General features: G+C 41.1%; 2 protein-coding genes across 4 annotated transcripts in view; both read right to left on the reverse strand.

Annotated features, from left to right (window-relative positions):
* The window catches only part of LOC118810083 (spectrin beta chain, erythrocytic), a 92,544-nt gene extending 77,056 nt beyond the window's left edge, over positions 1–15,488 (reverse strand). For all 3 annotated transcript variants that reach the window (XM_036573611.1, XM_036573610.1, XM_036573608.1), the window contains exons 1-3: positions 14,927–15,488; positions 9,719–9,817; positions 486–644 (exon numbers count right to left, since the gene is read on the reverse strand). In XM_036573611.1, coding sequence (XP_036429504.1) covers positions 486–644; positions 9,719–9,817; positions 14,927–15,361 — 693 coding nt within the window. In that variant the 5' untranslated portion in view covers positions 15,362–15,488. The remainder of the gene's footprint in view (positions 1–485; positions 645–9,718; positions 9,818–14,926) is intronic.
* On the reverse strand, positions 15,485–15,715 carry LOC118810084 (protein myomixer-like). Its single transcript, XM_036573612.1, has one exon. It carries the CDS (start codon positions 15,713–15,715, stop codon positions 15,485–15,487), a length of 231 nt encoding a protein of 76 aa, XP_036429505.1.
* Between the last annotated feature and the right edge of the window lie 2,986 nt (positions 15,716–18,701).

Genomic DNA, 18,701 nt, shown 5'->3' on the forward strand with positions numbered 1-18,701 from the left:
AAGTGACTGGATTCATAGTTTTGAAAGTATTTTTTAAATGTGGTGCTACTTTTTATGTTCTAACTTGTCAGATATCAGAAAAAATAAACATTGTGACAAAAACTTCCTGAAGTATCGTGATTTTACATTTTGTTCCAAGTCCACAATGTGCTTCTTTAGTTTAGAACTGGAGGCTAACATTGCTAACAAATACTACAACTCAATAGTCACCTAAATAGGCTGCATCGTTCCAAAACTTCTCTCAAATCACATCCAGGTCCTCGTTAAGGTGGAGCAGAGTTGTAGATGTGGTTTTAGACACAGTGACTCACTGTGAGATATAAACATGAACAAAGCTACATGCAGCCACTTTAGACAACGTCTTGGCTGATAACTGGGTAAACTGGGTCAATCTGATCTCTTTTGCAGAACTGGTCCTTTAAAAGACACTAAAACACACAGATGGATATAATGGAAGTACAGCATGACTGAATGTGGTGTAATACCTGAGATATCTCCTTGCTGAAGAGTGCGTTTTGCTGAGTGAAACAGTCCTTCTGAACCGACAACACCTTCGACACCATGGAGATCTCTCTGTGACTGCAGGGTGGGCTGTTTCCCTTCACCAGGTCCCTTTTGGGTGATCGAGATTTGAACGCTGGCGTCTGTTCGTGAAAAGATGGACAAAGAGTCTCAGTTACAACAACGCTGAAAAACGAAACAAAACAACGTTTAAAGGGTTGCCATGCAAAGTACAAAATACAGGGGGTCCTGGGGGTCCAATACCTTCTAATTAACCTCTTGGACCCTCTGAATGTCTCAAAATCAAAATTCTGGGGGGTCTTGAAAATAAACTTATGACGTTACGCTGTCCGTTAGAAAAACAGACGCTCAAATCCAGATTCAGTGAAGCTGATTGTTGATCTGCTTCCCCCACAATCAGCTTCTGTCTCTGGTGTTCTTAACTAACTAGAGCTGCAGCACTCCTCTGCCTCAGGGTGGCGCTGTAGCAGACTGGTTCACCCAGTTGGTCCTTCATAGCCTAGAAACTGTAACTCTGCCCGGATTCCTCTGAAACACTTTACAATGAGCTGCAGCAGATCTGTAAATCTGAAAACTCGCCCAGTTTCCCAAGAGTTTGGAGTGAAGAGTGACTGTTCCTCATTTCTCACACTGAAGACAGAAGAGGAGACGAGGAAGATCTCAGTTACTGTGATGAAGAGCGCAGAACCGCACTAGAACAGAGACTCTACAGAAGAGGAGACGAGGAAGATCTCAGTTACTGTGATGAAGAGCGCAGAACCGCACTAGATCAGAGACTCTACAGAAGAGGAGATGAGGAAGATCTCAGTTACTGTGAGGAAGAGCGCAGAACCGCACTAGAACAGAGACTCTACAGAAGAGGAGACGAGGAAGATCTCAGTTAATGTGAGGAAGAGCGCAGAACCGCACTAGAACAGAGACTCTACAGAAGAGGAGACGAGGAAGATCTCAGTTACTGTGAGGAAGAGCGCAGAACCGCACTAGAACAGAGACTCTACAGAAGAGGAGACGAGGAAGATCTCAGTTAGTGTGAGGAAGAGCGCAGAACCGCACTAGAACAGAGACTCTACAGAAGAGGAGACGAGGAAGATCTCAGTTAGTGTGAGGAAGAGCGCAGAACCGCACTAGAACAGAGACTCTACAGAAGAGGAGACGAGGAAGATCTCAGTTACTGTGAGGAAGAGCGCAGAACCGCACTAGAACAGAGACTCTACAGAAGAGGAGACGAGGAAGATCTCAGTTACTGTGAGGAAGAGCGCAGAACCGCACTAGAACAGAGACTCTACAGAAGAGGAGACGAGGAAGATCTCAGTTACTGTGAGGAAGAGCGCAGAACCGCACTAGAACAGAGACTCTACAGAAGAACAGCTGATAAAACAAACATTTACTGACATTGAATCATCAGCGCCGCTATGGAGAGAGAGATAGCAGACAGACAACACGGGACCCCCGATTACCGGGGGGTTTCACACACTGTCACCATGTCTATCACACTAACATAGTCATTAGGGACGAACTATCATAATCATCCACGATAGATCGACAGGTTTCTGCTCCAAACACACATTGTGTGTTATTGTGACTCTGTTGGTTCTGTGCTGCAGTTTAATGAGGTAAACGAGGTGAGTGCACTCGCACTGTATTTCACTGCTGCTGCTATACCTGCACCACTGTAGCCTTTAACGTAGCACTTTATTTTATTTGTGGTATTTAAATGGGAAACTGATATTTCACTTAAGAATTCAGAATGCCAGTTTGGCCAGTTTGGCCAGTTTGGCCCATTAAAAAGTATATAATATCATTTACAGTCGTAAGTTTGAACAACTCCTGTAAAATTACATGTTATTGATTTACTAAGTGAAAATGAGTAAAAACATCATCAACAGGGAACCTAAAAATGGCATTTTTGGTCTTTTAATGCACAAATTCAGTTTTCCTCCTGAGTTTAACATATTGGAAAACATGAAATATAAAAATGTGCCACAACATTGGCACAAGGTGTATTTTATGCTTTATGTTTATTCAAATATTTTAAATTCAGCAAATAATTTTGTTCTTGTTTTCACTTAGAAAATCAACAAGACGTAATCTGAGCAGGGGCGCCCAAACCTTTGCATATGATGGTGTATTATAGATAATAGAAAGTGCTGGAAATGTGCTGGAGTGATTCATGTGTTCGTTTAGCCCACACAGTGTAAACTTCAGGGTAAAAAGGCTAATAAATGTCATTCTAAAAACCTGCCAATCAGCCAATTTAGCTGTGCAGAAATAAAAACAGTGGACAGTTAATAGTTTTAGTTATTATCCAGAACCACCAGTGAACCTACACGTGGACTATTTTGCCTCACAGCGCCCTGCATGTATCCCTCCACCATGAATGGAGTTTAAGTTCTCTAAACTATCATAAAACAGTGTCTCAGTCATCAGGCAGTGAATTCATAACCATTTCATGTAGTAACTTTCTGTGAGGGAGCTTTTAGAGGTGGACGTCTGGTTCCTATCGCCACCGCTGTGAACAATTATGCAGGAATTTTGGAAAACGGTTGGAATTCCCCTTTAACTCTGAAGCCCTGCTGTCTCTGCAGTAGGCTGCCTTGACAAGTGCGAGTAATTTAATAAATAAGAGCACAAAGAACAAAAAACAAAGAAAACTAGCTCAGACAAGAGCCGGGGTCATTTAGGATTAGTACTGCCCACAAAACCACAAGCACAGTCACACAGTGATGATGTCGCTGATGACTAAATTAAAAGAGGCGCCAACTTGGTCTCGTAAATAATTTGCATCATTTGGAGCTCATGATGAACTGAACCACACAAGTACAATAAGTGAGAGGACAGAAGGAGTCCTAACACAGACCAAAATAGGGCTAGAACACAAAGACGTCCACTCCTCTGTCCACTGAATCCCAAATACATATCTGATCAATACGGAGTACGTTATCACTTAGAGATGATCAAAGTTCTGAAGACTGAGAGGAATAAACAATGAAGAAATGGCTGTGGTACCTTTACAAATAAAAAAGACTGACAAACTGTAGAATTAACCCCAGATTATATTAATCCTGTGCTTTAAAACAAACTTTAGAATAAACCCAGATTATATTAAACTCTTGCTATTAATCAAAATAGTAGAAATAACCCCATATTTTATTAATCCCACGCTACAAAACAAAGTATAGAATTAGCCTCAGATTGTATTAATCCTGTACTATTAAACAAACCATAGAAATTAACCCAGGTTATATTATACTAGTACTATAAAACAAACTGTAGAAATAATCATAGATTATATTAATCTCATGCTATACAACAAATTGTAGAAATAATCCCAGAACATATTAATTATATGCTATACATCAAACCAAGAAATAATCCCAGGTTATATTTATCCAGTACTAAAAATGAACTACAGAAATAATCCCAGATTATATTAATCCCGTGCCATAAAAATAACTCCATGGTTTAAATTTGTTTCTACTCTTAATTTGGACTGAAGGTGGTACGTAAACTGAGCAGCCCCTTCCATCACTGTAATTTAATCTGAGATTTTCTATGCAGTGTAAATCGGTCATAAACATAACAGACGTCCTGCAGTAAATGTCTGGTTCCTATCACCACCACCGTGAACAGTTCTGACTCGGTAAGTTTATCTAGAACGGAGCGTTTCACACCAAACCACTCAGAACCACTCTGTTTACATCTTAACCAGTAAATTATGCAGAATTTTGAAAAATCAGTGGAGTTCCCCTTCAGTTCAGAATGTGTGTTTGGTAAAGTCCCGCTGACTGGAGCTCGAATCAGGAGGAGAGCTGGACTGCAGCGTAATCGCCTCAGCAGGAGGGAACGTAAAAGAGCCCAGATTAACGGTTAATTAAAGTTTACACAACAGAAAACCACTGCAAACATCTGCCCCACAGTTCAGCCAGAACACAAACATCAGCACAACAGATGACGACAACGGCAACGGGGACAAACTGGGAGGGTTCTGCTGACAGAGGTCTGCACTCCCTTCCTTCAGCGGGGAAACATCTGGAATGGTGGGAAAAGGCAGATCATTACGTCATACCATCTCATCTTATTCAACCCCCCCCCCACTTCTCCTTCTGTCACAGATCTCAGGCATCTTGCTTGTGGCTCACAGTGGAAAAATCACCACCTCTGTCTTGTCAACCTGGGGTCACCTCAAACGCCAGCGCCGGCTGTTAAAGGACACTATCGTCCAGCACTGCGGATGTCTGCGTGTGTCCTGCCGCGCCGACGTCTATCCTGTGTGACCTCATGTTTTCCACATGGTGTCAAAAAGGAGGAAGATCCGCCTCTCGCTCAGAGAACGGAGCGCCGGAGAAACCACGCTTCACAGAACTCAACCTGAAGACCTGGAGAACGTTACAGCGACTGGAGAACGACCTCAGCACACATCTGCACTCTTTAAAAAGATGGTTCCTCAAGGGTTCTTCAGTAAAGACAATGGTTCTACATAGAGCCATCAACACTCATGCTGATATGGTTCTTTGCATGGTGAAATGGTTCTTCAGAGTAATGGGGAATGTGTTGTATATGGTTCTATATAGCACCCAAAAGTGTACTGCTATTGTTACAAGCTTGACATCATTAATACAACAATACAACAATATTGTATTGGTGCTATATAGAACCATATAGAACACATTCTGGATGTTTCACCATGCAAAGAACCCTTTAAGCATGAAATGGTTCTTTGAGTGTTTCTATATACAACCACTGTCTTTACTAAAGAACCCTTAAAGAACCATGTTTTTTAGGAGTGTTGTGAGCACTCAAAAAGATGGTTTTATAAGGGTTCTATATAGAGCCATGAACAATCATGCTGATATGGTTCTTTGCATGGTGAAATGGTTCTTCAAATCGATGGAGAATGTGTTGTATATGGTTCCATGTAGCATCAAAAAGTGTTCTGCTATTGTTACAAGCTTGACATAACAATATCAGAATGCGTTTTGGCGCGATACAGAACCATATAGAACACATTCTCCGTGTTTCACCATGCATGCAAACGGTTCTTTGAGTGCTTCTGTAAAGAACTACTATTGTTTCTAAAGAACCCTTAAAGAAACATGTTTTAACCGTATATTGCAAGCTCAAAAAAGATGGTTCTGCAAGGGTTCTATACAGAGCCATGAACACTCAAAGAACCATTTGCATGCTTAAATGGTGAAATCATTCTTCAGATTGAAGGAGAATGTTTTGCATATGGTTCTATATAACACAGAAAAGGGTTCTGCTGTTGTTACAATGTCAAGGTTGTGTACAAGAGAAGCCTTTTTGGTGCTGTATAGAACCATCCACAACATCTGTCTGATTTCACCATGCAAAGAACCAGTTAAGCATGCAAATCTCTGAGTGTTCATAGTTCTATATAGAACCACTGTCTTAACTAAAGAACCCTGTGTGCCCCTCCCAAATAACAGGTGGTCAGGCCATAGATTTAATCTGACCAAAAAGCACTTATCCTCGACTCGCACAAACCCAGAGTGGCCATAAAGGTTTCACCGCTGCGCTTTCCCCTCTGCAGAAACCCAACAGAAAACCTAAAATAATAAGTCGTTTAGGCTTGGCCGCCTCTGCACATGACATCACTTCCTAAATTCCCAGAGACCATTATCATACGTACATCTGGCTGTGGCTAAACTCACACCACTCAAAAAGTCATTCGTGGTCAAAAATGCAGTTTCCTTGCACACAAAGCACAAGCGCCATCGGGGAGGCGGCTCAGGACGCTGCCTCACGGAACACCGCGCTCCGGTGCAGTCGGGATGACGATAACACACAGTGGAAAGACACATTTGAAAAGCCTGTGTGTATCCAGGCTGCAGAGGTGATAGAATTAGGGAACTTCTGCACAGTTCAGTCCTTTAAGCTGTGGTACAGGATCAACCATTTTTCTGACCAATATTACAATTACAATTTAATTATGATTATTTTTATATTAAGCTCTGGTCTTTTTTTTGGCCAAGAAGTCCAGCACATATGGTTTTTCAGGCTTGAGCACTAAATGACTGCCAGTTCAGGAGCTCAGCATCATCAGATTATATTTCTCCACTTAATGCTTGTTAAGATCAGAGAGATTAATGTAGAACAGAATTAATGTTGCAGCTCCTGCAATTTGAAAATTGTTTTTATATTTAAAAATTCATCATTTAGTCCTAATGAAAACAACTTTTGACAAATCCATATACAAATAAAAAAGGGAAAAAAATAAGATAAAGCAATTAGGACTGTTATCATTATACAACAACACATCACAGGTCTCAGGAAAACAACAACAGCTCGAACTTTGGTGAGCAACAAGTAATACTTGCTTATTTGATGTTTGTTTGTTTGATGTTTGTTAATGACGCCTTTAGAGGGCGGCGCTGAGCGACGTTTGTTTATTTGATCTTTGTTAATTTGACGTTTGTTAATGATGCCTGTAGAGGGCGGCGCTGAGTGTTGTTTGTTTATTTAATGTTTGTTAATGACACCTTTAGAGGGCGGCGCTGAGCAACGTTTGTTTATTTGATGTTTGTTAATGACGCCTTTAGAGGGCGGCGCTGAGCGACGTTTGTTTGATGTTTATTAATGATGCCTTAAGAGGGCGGTGCTGAGCGACGTTTGTTTATTTGATGTTTGTTAATGACACCTTTAGAGGGCGGCGCTGAGCGACGTTTGTTTATTTGATGTTTGTTAATGACACCTTTAGAGGGCGGCGCTGAGCGACGTTTGTTTATTTAATGTTTGTTAATGACACCTTTAGAGGGCGGCGCTGAGCTACGTTTGTTTATTTAATGTTTGTTAATGACACCTTTAGAGGGCGGCGCTGAGCGACGTTTGTTTATTTAATGTTTGTTAATGACGCCTTAAGAGGGCGGCGCTGAGCGACGTTTGTTTATTTAATGTTTGTTAATGACGCCTTAAGAGGGTGGCGCTGAGCGACGTTTGTTTATTTGATGTTTGTTAATGATGCCTTTAGAGGGCGGCGCTGAGCGACGTTTGTTTGATGTTTATTAATGACGCCTTAAGAGGACAGCACTGAGCGACGTTTGTTTATTTGACGTTTGTTAATGACGCCTCTAGAGGGCGGCGCTGAGCGACGTTTGTTTATTTGATGTTTGTTAATGGCGCCTTTAGAGGGCGGCGCTGAGCAACGTTTGCTTATTTGATGTTTGTTAATGACGCCTTTAGAGGGCGGCGCTGAGCGACGTTTGTTTATTTGATGTTTGTTTATGTGATGTTTGTTAATGACGCCTTTAGAGGGCGGCGCTGAGCGACGTTTGTTTATTTGATGTTTGTTTATGTGATGTTTGTTAATGACGCCTTTAGAGGGCGGCGCTGAGCAACGTTTGTTTATTTGATGTTTGTTTATGTGATGTTTGTTAATGGCGCCTGTAGAGGGCGGCGCTGAGCGATGTTTGTTTATTTGATGTATGTTTATGTGATGTTTGTTAATGACGCCTTTAGAGGGCGGCGCTGAGCGATGTTTGTTTATTTGATGTATGTTTATGTGATGTTTGTTAATGACGCCTTTAGAGGGCGGCGCTGAGCGATGTTTGTTTATTTAATGTTTGTTTATGTGATGTTTGTTAATGACGCCTTTAGAGGGCGGCGCTGAGCGATGTTTGTTTATTTGATGTATGTTTATGTGATGTTTGTTAATGACGCCTTTAGAGGGCGGCGCTGAGCGATGTTTGTTTATTTGATGTTTGTTTATGTGATGTTTGTTAATGACACCTTTAGAGGGCGGCGCTGAGCGACGTTTGTTTATTTGATGTTTGTTTATGTGATGTTTGTTAATGGCGCCTTTAGAGGGCGGCGATGAGCGGCGTTTGTGTATTTGATGGTTGTTAATGGCGCCTTTAGAGGGCGGCGCTGAGCGACATTTGTTTATTTGATGTTTGTTAATGACGCCTTTAGAGGGCAGCACTGAGCGACGTTTGTTTATTTGATGGTTGTTAATGACGCCTTTAGAGGGCGGCGCTGAGCGACGTTTGTTTATTTGATGTTTGTTAATGGCGCCTTTAGAGGGCGGCGCTGAGCGCCGTTTGTTTATTTGATGTTTGTTAATGGCGCCTTTAGAGGGCGGCGCTGAGCGATGTTTGTTTATTTGATGTTTGTTAATGGCACCTTTAGAGGGCGGCGCTGAGCGACGTTTGTTTATTTGATGTTTGTTAATGGCGCCTTTAGAGGGCGGCGCTGAGCGACATTTGTTTATTTGATGTTTGTTAATGACGCCTTTAGAGGGCGGCGCTGAGCGACATTTGTTTATTTGATGTTTGTTAATGACGCCTTTAGAGGGCGGCACTGAGCGACGTTTGTTTATTTGATGGTTGTTAATGACGCCTTTAGAGGGCGGCGCTGAGCGACGTTTGTTTATTTGATGTTTGTTAATGGCGCCTTTAGAGGGCGGCGCTGAGCGCCGTTTGTTTATTTGATGTTTGTTAATGGCGCCTTTAGAGGGCGGCGCTGAGCGATGTTTGTTTATTTGATGTTTGTTTATGTGATGTTTGTTAATGACGCCTTTAGAGGGCGGCGCTGAGCGACGTTTGTTTATTTGATGTTTGTTTATGTGATGTTTGTTAATGGCGCCTTTAGAGGGCGGCGATGAGCGGCGTTTGTGTATTTGATGGTTGTTAATGGCGCCTTTAGAGGGCGGCGCTGAGCGACATTTGTTTATTTGATGTTTGTTAATGGCGCCTTTAGAGGGCGGCGCTGAGCGACGTTTGTTTATTTGATGTTTGTTAATGGCGCCTTTAGAGGGCGGCGCTGAGCGACGTTTGTTTATTTGATGTTTGTTAATGGCGCCTTTAGAGGGCGGCGCTGAGCGACGTTTGTTTATTTGATGTTTGTTAATGGCGCCTTTAGAGGGCGGCGCTGAGCGACGTTTGTTTATTTGATGTTTGTTAATGGCGCCTTTAGAGGGCGGCGCTGAGCGACGGTTGTCTGTTTGATTCTGTTGTCAGGTCGGAGCATCTCAGCTCATTAAACGTTTCATGACCGTGAAAAGCCTAATATCACTGTATTCTCTGAACAGGGTCACTAATCTTATGCACAACAGGCCCAACAAGCAGAAGCAGATCTCCTATGACTAATCAGTGGTTCTGAAGGCTGAGACTGATTAAGCCAGTAGGATCAGGTGAGCTGCAGCCACACCTCGCTCTGCGTGGATCTGTATCATATTCACCTGCTGGATCTCTGAGCGATTCTCCCCGTTGAGTAGAAATCCGTTCGTCCTCTCGCTGCTGCTGCGCTGCTCATCGTCTGAGTCTTTACGCAGCAAAACCTGCCAGCAAACAGAGACACAACACGGTCAGCGGCTGCCCTTTCAGGATCCATTAGAATCTGCTGATGTTAGAGTTTTTGCTACTGTCAGAAGGACAGAATTATACTGTCATCTACTACACAAACTCCATCTGTTTAACGCTGCCGTCCACTAAAACCTCCCTCAATTCTCCAGATACAGTTTCCAGAATGGCTCCTTTCAGCTGAAGCGCTGACATCATTTGAACTTGAGCAGTCATTCCAGGAAGAGCTTTAATTGTATAAATACATCATTTGAATCCACTGGAGGACAGAAAAAACGACCTTTTCATTAGAGTGACAAGCCTCTCCATTGTTCTGAATGCACAAAATGTATAATCAAATGTGCAACAGCAAGCCCAGACCGAAAGAATGAAGGATGACCTCATCGTTTTCCCTCAAGCATGAATGAAGAAACACATCAAGGCTCACATGATGCAAGATCACTGGCGAAGGGCGGAAGATGAGACTGTCAGACGAAATCGGAATCAAATCGAGTTGCGCTTCAGTGAGTGCGTTTACATGCACTCAATAATCCGATCATAATCGGATTTCTGCAGTTATTCAAATGGTCATGTAAACACCATACTCCGATCTGGAAATCCGATTAAGAAATCCGATAAAGAGGCTGGATTTTAGCTCAGTAATCAGATTTCTCAGTGTAAACTCTTCTTCTGATTTCTATCAGATTTCTCAGTCTGCGTGAGATCAGACGGTGGATGTCACAAGACACAGCAAATCACTGTTGGAGCGGCGCTGTAACCAAACAGGAAATGAAGGATTTAAATATTCTTCATCTTCTAGATGATGTTTGTTCATATTTTCAGCTAAAGTGGTGCGATGTTTATAAAAAAGCCTCGGTGTGAAGTTTGACATTTACGTTACGTTTATTAGCTGGTTGTAAAGCAGAAATCTGATTACTGTCTGACTCATGTAGACCCGAAGTTTCCCCATTATCTGATTACTCAAGTGCATGTAAACGTGTTGGTCGGGTTACTGACAAAATCTGAAAAAAATTTCTGCAGTTATCGGATTATTGAGTGTGTGTAAACACACTCAGTGTGAAAATGTGTGGTACTATTTTGTGCGGACTATAATATTAAACTGAGCATGACTTAATTAGGCAGCATCGGGACTAATGGGCGACTAGTGGTGCTATCTGTGTCCCACTGATATATTCCATTTAAAATATGCATGTAAAGACAGATTTTCCACATTAATTGCTAAATTGGAATCTTGTCTTCTGTTATTTATGCATAATGTCATTTGGAATAACACGCCACACTTCTTCAGTAAAAAACTGGTATTTTCAGCTTTTTGTCATGAGTGAAATACACATCGAGTGAGTTCTGGTCAGCTGGTGGTACCAAGTCCACATCAGACTGTATGAAGAGAACCGTTCTTTATAGCCCCATTAACATCAGTCAGATCACCAGCAGATTTTGTTTTTAAAAACAAAATTTGATGAACTTTATACAGATGTTATTGTGTTATTGTGATTTCTGAACTGACTTATTTTTGACTTACTTTGAGTGTTGGTTATTTTGTGTTTTTTAATGATACAGGATGATGTTAAAGATTGTTTGTTTTATTTTGATTGTAATCTCTCTTGTGTGGAACCCAGGAAGACTAGCGACCACTTTGTGGAAGCTAATGGGGACCCAAATAAAGAATAAAGATTAAAGAATAATAAAGAATAAAGAATAACGAATAATAAAGAATAATAAAGAATGAAGAATAAAGAATAAAGAATAATAAAAAATAATAAAGAATGAAGAATAACGAATGAAGAATAATAAAGAATAAAGAATAATGAATAATAAAGAATAATAAAGAATGAAGAATAAAGAATAAAGAATAATAAAAAATAATAAAGAATGAAGAATAACGAATGAAGAATAATAAAGAATAAAGAATAATGAATAATAAAGAATAATAAAGAATGAAGAATAAAGAATAAAGAATAATAAAAAATAAAGAATAATAAAGAATGAAGAATAACGAATGAAGAATAATAAAAAATAAAGAATAAAGAATAATAAAGAATGAAGAATAACGAATGAAGAATAACGAATAAAGAATAATAAAGAATGAAGAATAAAGAATAAAGAATCTGCCTCATGTAAGAAAACAGCCTGTTTCAGCCCATTAACCAGACTTTAACTTTACCTATATTCGTTATTTCAAAAACCTTATTATTTTTGCATTTATGGGTGAATAATTTTATATTTTGGTCCCTCACATTCAGTCAACCCTGTTACCTGAGCACATTCGCTCATGTGGAACATCTGGAACATTTCACAATGTGTTTAACAGGAATGAGCATCATCCGAATTTCCTGAAGACCCTGAGATTCTTTTTCTTTATTTTCAGCGATGTGATGTTGACTGACGGGGACACTGTTACCCAAACTAAATGGGAACTCCACTGATTTTCCAAAATTTCTGCATAATCATATGTCAACAGTCATTCAGAGTGGTTTGGTGTGAAACGCTCTGTTCTAGATAAACTTACCGAGTCAGAACTGTTCACAGTGGTGGTGATAGGAACCAGACGTCCACCTCTAAAAGCTCCATCACAGAAAGTTCCTACATGAAATGGTTATGAATTCACTGCCTGATGACTGAGACACTGTTTTATGATAGTTTTGAGGCCTGAAACAGATTCGTTCATAGGTGTAGAAGTATATGAGGCAAAATAGTCCCCAAAGAAAAGGTATTATCATGCTTAAACGGTTCTTCAGACTGATGGTGTATATATTTCTATATAACATATTCTCCCAAAAGGATCCCATCTTAGGAAGCAGAGATCTCAAGATACTCAAGAATCTCAAAAAGGGTTCTACTGGGGCTGGGCGATATGACAATAACCATTACATTATTGTGATAAATGATGTCACAGTTCAATACTATATTCTTTTCTGAACATGTCGTGTTTATCATCAGAACCTGTAGACAAATTAGTCCTGTTTAACTGGGTTTAGTGAGAAATACTGAATAAAAAAACTGTTTAGTTTTTGATATTATTAAATGCACACTCTTAAAAAAGAGATACTCAAGATAATCAAGAGTCCCAAAAAGGGTTCTTTTAGGTCTAGGCAACATGACAATACATGTTGTTATCGTGATAAATTATGTCACAATTCAGAACAACATGCTCTTCTGATCATATCCTGTATATCAATCAGCGCTTGTAGAAACTGACCAACTGCATGTTTCATTATAAAGAGAGTAAAATTAGTCTGTTTAACTGGATTTAGAGACAAATACTGAATATAAATCACTGTGTTCACAGATTTTAATTGCATTTTTAAAACGCAGTTCCTTTTTTCTCTGTTCAAACTGATCAGATGCCTGAAAAAATAAATATTGTGTATTATAAAATTTTCTTGAAGTATTGCGATATTATATCTTTGCTATATCACCCACCCCAACGTGGCTCTATATACAACCATTTTGTAAATGGTCCTATTTAGCACCAAGAAGGGTTCTGCTATTATTATGCCAGGCTTTTTCAAAAAGGCTGCATATAGAACCATATACAACATTCTCCATCACTCAGAAGAACCATTTCACCATGTAGAGAACCATTTAATCAGGAATTTGTTCTATATAGAGCTCACGGTTCTAAATAAACCATTGTCTTTACTAAAGAAGAACAATGGAAGAACCATCTTTTTTTCAGAGCGTAGGACACAGCAGCCTGAACTCTGAACTCTAGCCAGAACTGCTAGATATATAATATTTACATGTTGTTATGATTTAATGAGCATTTTTAAACATTATAAAAGTTCTGTAACACTAAGCGTAGAAGCTGCTGCCTTTGCTGCCGTGTGGTGGATCTCCTGTAATGTTAAGCCACACATGCTAATGTCTGTTTATTGTTCACCCCTTATGTTGAGATCGCAGTACATCTGTTTGTTTGCTTGTTTGTTTGTTTATTTATAATTCCTTAATGTTTGAAATCACACACTGCTGCAAAACTGCATTTTTAGCCTACATATTTTCCCCCACAGTCGGCCGTAGGAGCGTTCTGAGAAACTCTGGGTTATAATCCTGTTAACGTTAAAGGGGAATTCCACTGAAATGGAACTGGTCTCCAGAATTCCTGTATAATTAAGTGGTTAAGATGTAATCAGAGCGGTTCAGAGCGGTTTGGTGTGAAACGCTCTGTTCTAGAGAAACGTACCGAGTTAGAACTGTTCACAGTGGTGGTGATAGGAACCAGGAACCAAATATGCAGGGCAGATTTTTTACATCAACACACACACACACACACACACACACACACACACACACACACACACACACTCGGAAGACACGAGGAGGCTTGGACAGTAAATAAATAAAGTAACTAAGTTTCTCTACAACGAACCATTTTACATCAAACCACCCTGAATCACTTTGTTTGCATCTCAAATAAAGGGGAAATCCACTAATTTTTCAAAATTTCAGCATAATCAAACAGTTTAGATGTAATCAGAGTGGTTCAGACTGGTTTGGTGTGAAACGCTCCGCTGTAGAGAATCTTACCGAATTCAGAACTGTTCACAGTGGTGGTGATAGGAACCAGACGTCCACCTCTAAAAGCTCCCTCACAGAAAGTTCCTACATGAAATGGTTATGAATTCACTGCCTGATGACTGAGACACTGTTTTATGATAGTTTAGAGAACTTAAACTCCATTCATGGTGGAGGGATACATGCAGGGCGCTGTGAGGCAAAATAGTCCCCAAAGAAAACTTATTATTTCAGATTTTCCACTATTTTCCATCATCAACATTCCATATAAACTCAGAAGACTCGTGTAGGTTCACTGGTGGTTCTGGATAGTAAATAAAATGTCTATATTTGTGTTGTGGTCATGGCGACCCCTGGTTCCTATCACCACCACTGTAAAGACACCAGAACCATTTTACACCAAACCACTCTGAATCTCTCTGATTACACCTCACACACTGAGTTATGGGGGAATTTTTGGAAAATCGGTGGAATTCCCCTTTAAGCTGCTCTCTAAACACACTTCGCTGGCCGCGTGCTCAGACTCTCAGTATGAATTTCTGCATTTTTAGGTAGTTATGAGCTGTAAATACCTTGAAATGTGAGTGAGGCTCGTTCTCACAGCTGACCCCCACTATCCTGGGCAGCTGTGTGATGATGTTGTTGTTGTTGTTGATGTTTTCGGAGCTCGCGCTGATGTGCGCCGCTGTCCTGCGGCTCTCCAGCCCGCTGCAGATGGTGATCTTGCGGATGGATCTGGAGGACGGAGCGGTCGTGGTTGTGGTGTTGGTGGTCGCGGGGGTCTCGTTTCTGTTCAGGCGGTCCATCTCCTGCTCGCCAAGCCTGTCCGGAGGGTCGCCGCCAGGTGCGCGCGTGTCAGTGGCGCGCACGAGGCCCGGAGACACCTGCCCGGTCAGACGGCGCTGGAGCGCGCAGCTGTCCAGAGTCCGGTAGTCGTGTCCGGCCGGCGCGGAGAGTTTAGTCCCGATGGTGAAAGGCTGGATCTTCCTCACGATGCTCTCTGACATGCTCTCGGTTTCTCCCGCAGCGAGTTTAGAACAACAGTAACTATAACAATAACAATAACAATAACAATAACACTAAAAACACTGTTTCAGTTCATAATAAAGTCCGAAAGTCCCCTCCAGCGGTCAGTTGCTGTCCACCTTCTTGTGCATGTTGAGGATGCACAGCACGCAGCCCAGGATCGCCTCCTTAGACTCCTGCGAGCGGAGCCGCTCCCACACGTGCCGCAGCGCAGCGGCGAAGCGCGAGGAGGCCGCGGAAAGGAGCCTGCGGAGGTGCTGCGCGAGCGCGCGGGTCAGCCTGCTACTGAGGACGGAGAGGAGCACGGAGCGCAGCGCGAGCAGGACCACGGGCATGCTGACTAAAAGAGAGAGAGAGAGAGAGAGAGCTGGGGGGGCGGAGAGGGAGGGGGAAAGAGAGAGAGACAGGGAGGGAGAGAGAGGGGGGAGAGGAAGGGGGGGAAAGAGAGAGAGATGGAAGGAGGGAGAGTTGGAGAGAGAGAGTAAGGGAGGGGGAGAGAGAGGTAGGGAGGCGGGGGAGGGGGGTTCTCGTGAATGAGGGATGAAGTCACTAGTTTGACTCTGTCTGTCAGAGCATGCACGAGGAGGGGGCGGGGCTGAGAGGACTGGCTGTCAAAACTTCCTCACTGAGAGCAGAGAAAGTCTGACCTCAGCTACAAGTTACACAAGTCCGTTTACATCAGCCAATCAGCAGGTCAGAATAAAGAGGAATTATCATGACATAGCAACTCATAATTACGACTTAATAAATCCAAATAATAAGGTAATATCTCATAACCAAAACTCGCTCTCTCTTAATTATGAGATAATATCCTCATAACAATGACTTAGTGTCTCATGCTAATGAGATACTATCTCATATTGATGACTTACTATCTCATAATTATCACATAGCATCTCATAATTACGACTTAATAAATTAAAATAATTAGATAATATCTTATAACCCAAATTCACTATCTCATAATATCCTCATAATAATCACTTAGTGTCTCATGCTAATGAGATACTTTCTCATATTAATGACTTACTATCTCATAATTATGCCATAGTATCTCATAATAATGACTTAATATCTCATAATTATGGCTTAGCATCTGATTGTTACTACTTAGCGACTCATAATAATGAGATATGAGATACAATCTCATAATAATGACTTAATAATGGGATACTATCTCTATGACTTAATATGTCATAATAATGAGATCATATCTCACAATAACTAACTATGTAAATTGTGACTTAGGATCTCATATTAGAACATTTTTCATTATGATGAGATACTAAGTCATAATTATGAGATACTCCTTTGTAATTTTGAAAATATTAAGGCATAATTATGAGATAATACGTCATAATTACGGAATTATAATCCGCAATTATGAGATATTAGGTTATAATAATTTGATATTGAGTCACATTTATGATATGCTACGTCATAACTATGAGATACTACATAATAATTATGAGACACCGAGTCGTAGCAAGTCAGTGATAAGAAACGTTCTCATAATTATGATGTACTGTATGGTCTATAGGTAGCACAACTAGCTACACTGAAATTACAGTAATCACAGTGATTTACTGCTGTTTAGGCCACAGAAAAGAAGTAGCCATCAGGTTCTACTCTCTTCAGAACAGGGTTCCCTACTTTAGATAAAACAAAGGCTTTAGCTCACCAAGTGAGGAACGCAGCTCTGACGGTGATGCAGACGTGAGGATCAGGCTGGAGGAAGGACAGCAGGAGATGCTGGTCTGGCTGTAGCGCTCTCTGTTGGCCGTTTGTGGAGGACTGAAGCCTCTGTAGATGTTTCTCCTCTTTCCTCTTCTGCCTCCTGTCACCTCCACTGCTTACCTTCAACTTCTGCTTAAGTATTTAACTGCTTAAACCACACCGGAGTGGTCAGCATTCAAAAGATTCCTTTTCTTTCTTTGGACAATGGCTTTGAAGATCAAAGAAAAGAGATCATCAGGTTCTTCTCTCTTCAGATCAGGGTTCTCTCCTTTAGGAAAAACAGCTGACCAGACGAAGAACGCAGCCTCGATGGTGAAGCAGAAGGAGAAGTGGAGTGGAGTGGAGTGGTCAGGCCGAGTGCTGGTCTGGTCTGTCTTCTCAGGACTGAAGCTTCTTCTTTCTTCTTCTGTTCCCTCTCGCAAGGTTTCGCTCTTCCAGGTAAATCAGGGCCTTCAGCTGTCCATGAAGGAGCAGGAGAGGAGGTGATGGGGCTCAGAGGAAGCGCAGTAGATGCTGGTCTCTGTTCTTTGTCTGTGCAGGACTGAAGCTCCTCTGGAGGTTCTGGTCTTGTGTCTGCAGGCTCAGGAACAGGTGTTCTATTGCACGTTCCTTTAAGGGAAAGTCTCCACACGAAGACAAATGTTTGGAACAAGTGACGGCTCCAGGCCTGACCTCTGGCCACTTGACAGAACACTTGTGCAGCTGAGTGGACAGATTTAGAAGCACAAATGAGGAGGAACAACAGTGGGGTCACTCTGCACACTTTCCTCCATCCCACGCTTTCACTCTCCGCACTCCTGTTTGGGCACAAACTCAGCTTTTTATAATATGGGGTCAAAATAATAACCACCCAAAATGGGATTTCTTAACCCTCAGAGACCAAAGCACTGATTTTGTTGATTAATATACAGCTGTATACAAAAGTCTGGTCAAACGGCATGTTTTATTGATATTCTATGTGTAAATAAGTTCTTAAACATGTAATTTTTCTGCAAACAATTTAGTTTATTTGACATATTGGAAAAAAATTGCAATTATAAAATGTGTTACAACTTTTGCACAGGACACATTTTATGTTTTAATTTTAAAGTTAAATTTAGTAAATGAACAGCAATTGTGCATTAAAGTGTGTCTCCGTAAAGGACATGTTCACTTTTTTACTCTTAGAAAGTCAACAAATACATGGAGTTTGACCAGGGGTGCCAAAACTTTTGCACATAACCGTATATATTTTTCTCTATCTTTTATTCAGTTTCTGATCATAGGAACTATAATGGTTTTTAAATGTTCTTAATAAACACGTTTTAAATTCAGTTTTTTGTGATTTCACAAGAACCTCCTCAATTACATATTATTAGTCTATAGCAGTTTAGCCCCGCCCACTCATACTGAAGTTATAAGGTTTGGAGCCCTGCTGATGACATCCTGTATAAATAAAAATAACGTGTGGCCACGTGGTCACACGATCTTGATCCCACACGTTATTTTTATTTATATCATCAGCAGGGCTCCGTAATAAGGAATGTTTCAGCACAGTGCTTTTTGAATGAGGCAGCCAATCAGAACAGAGCTCATTTACATACA

This window comes from Colossoma macropomum, unplaced genomic scaffold, assembly GCF_904425465.1.
Source record: "Colossoma macropomum unplaced genomic scaffold, Colossoma_macropomum, whole genome shotgun sequence".
Classification (NCBI taxonomy): domain Eukaryota; kingdom Metazoa; phylum Chordata; class Actinopteri; order Characiformes; family Serrasalmidae; genus Colossoma; species Colossoma macropomum.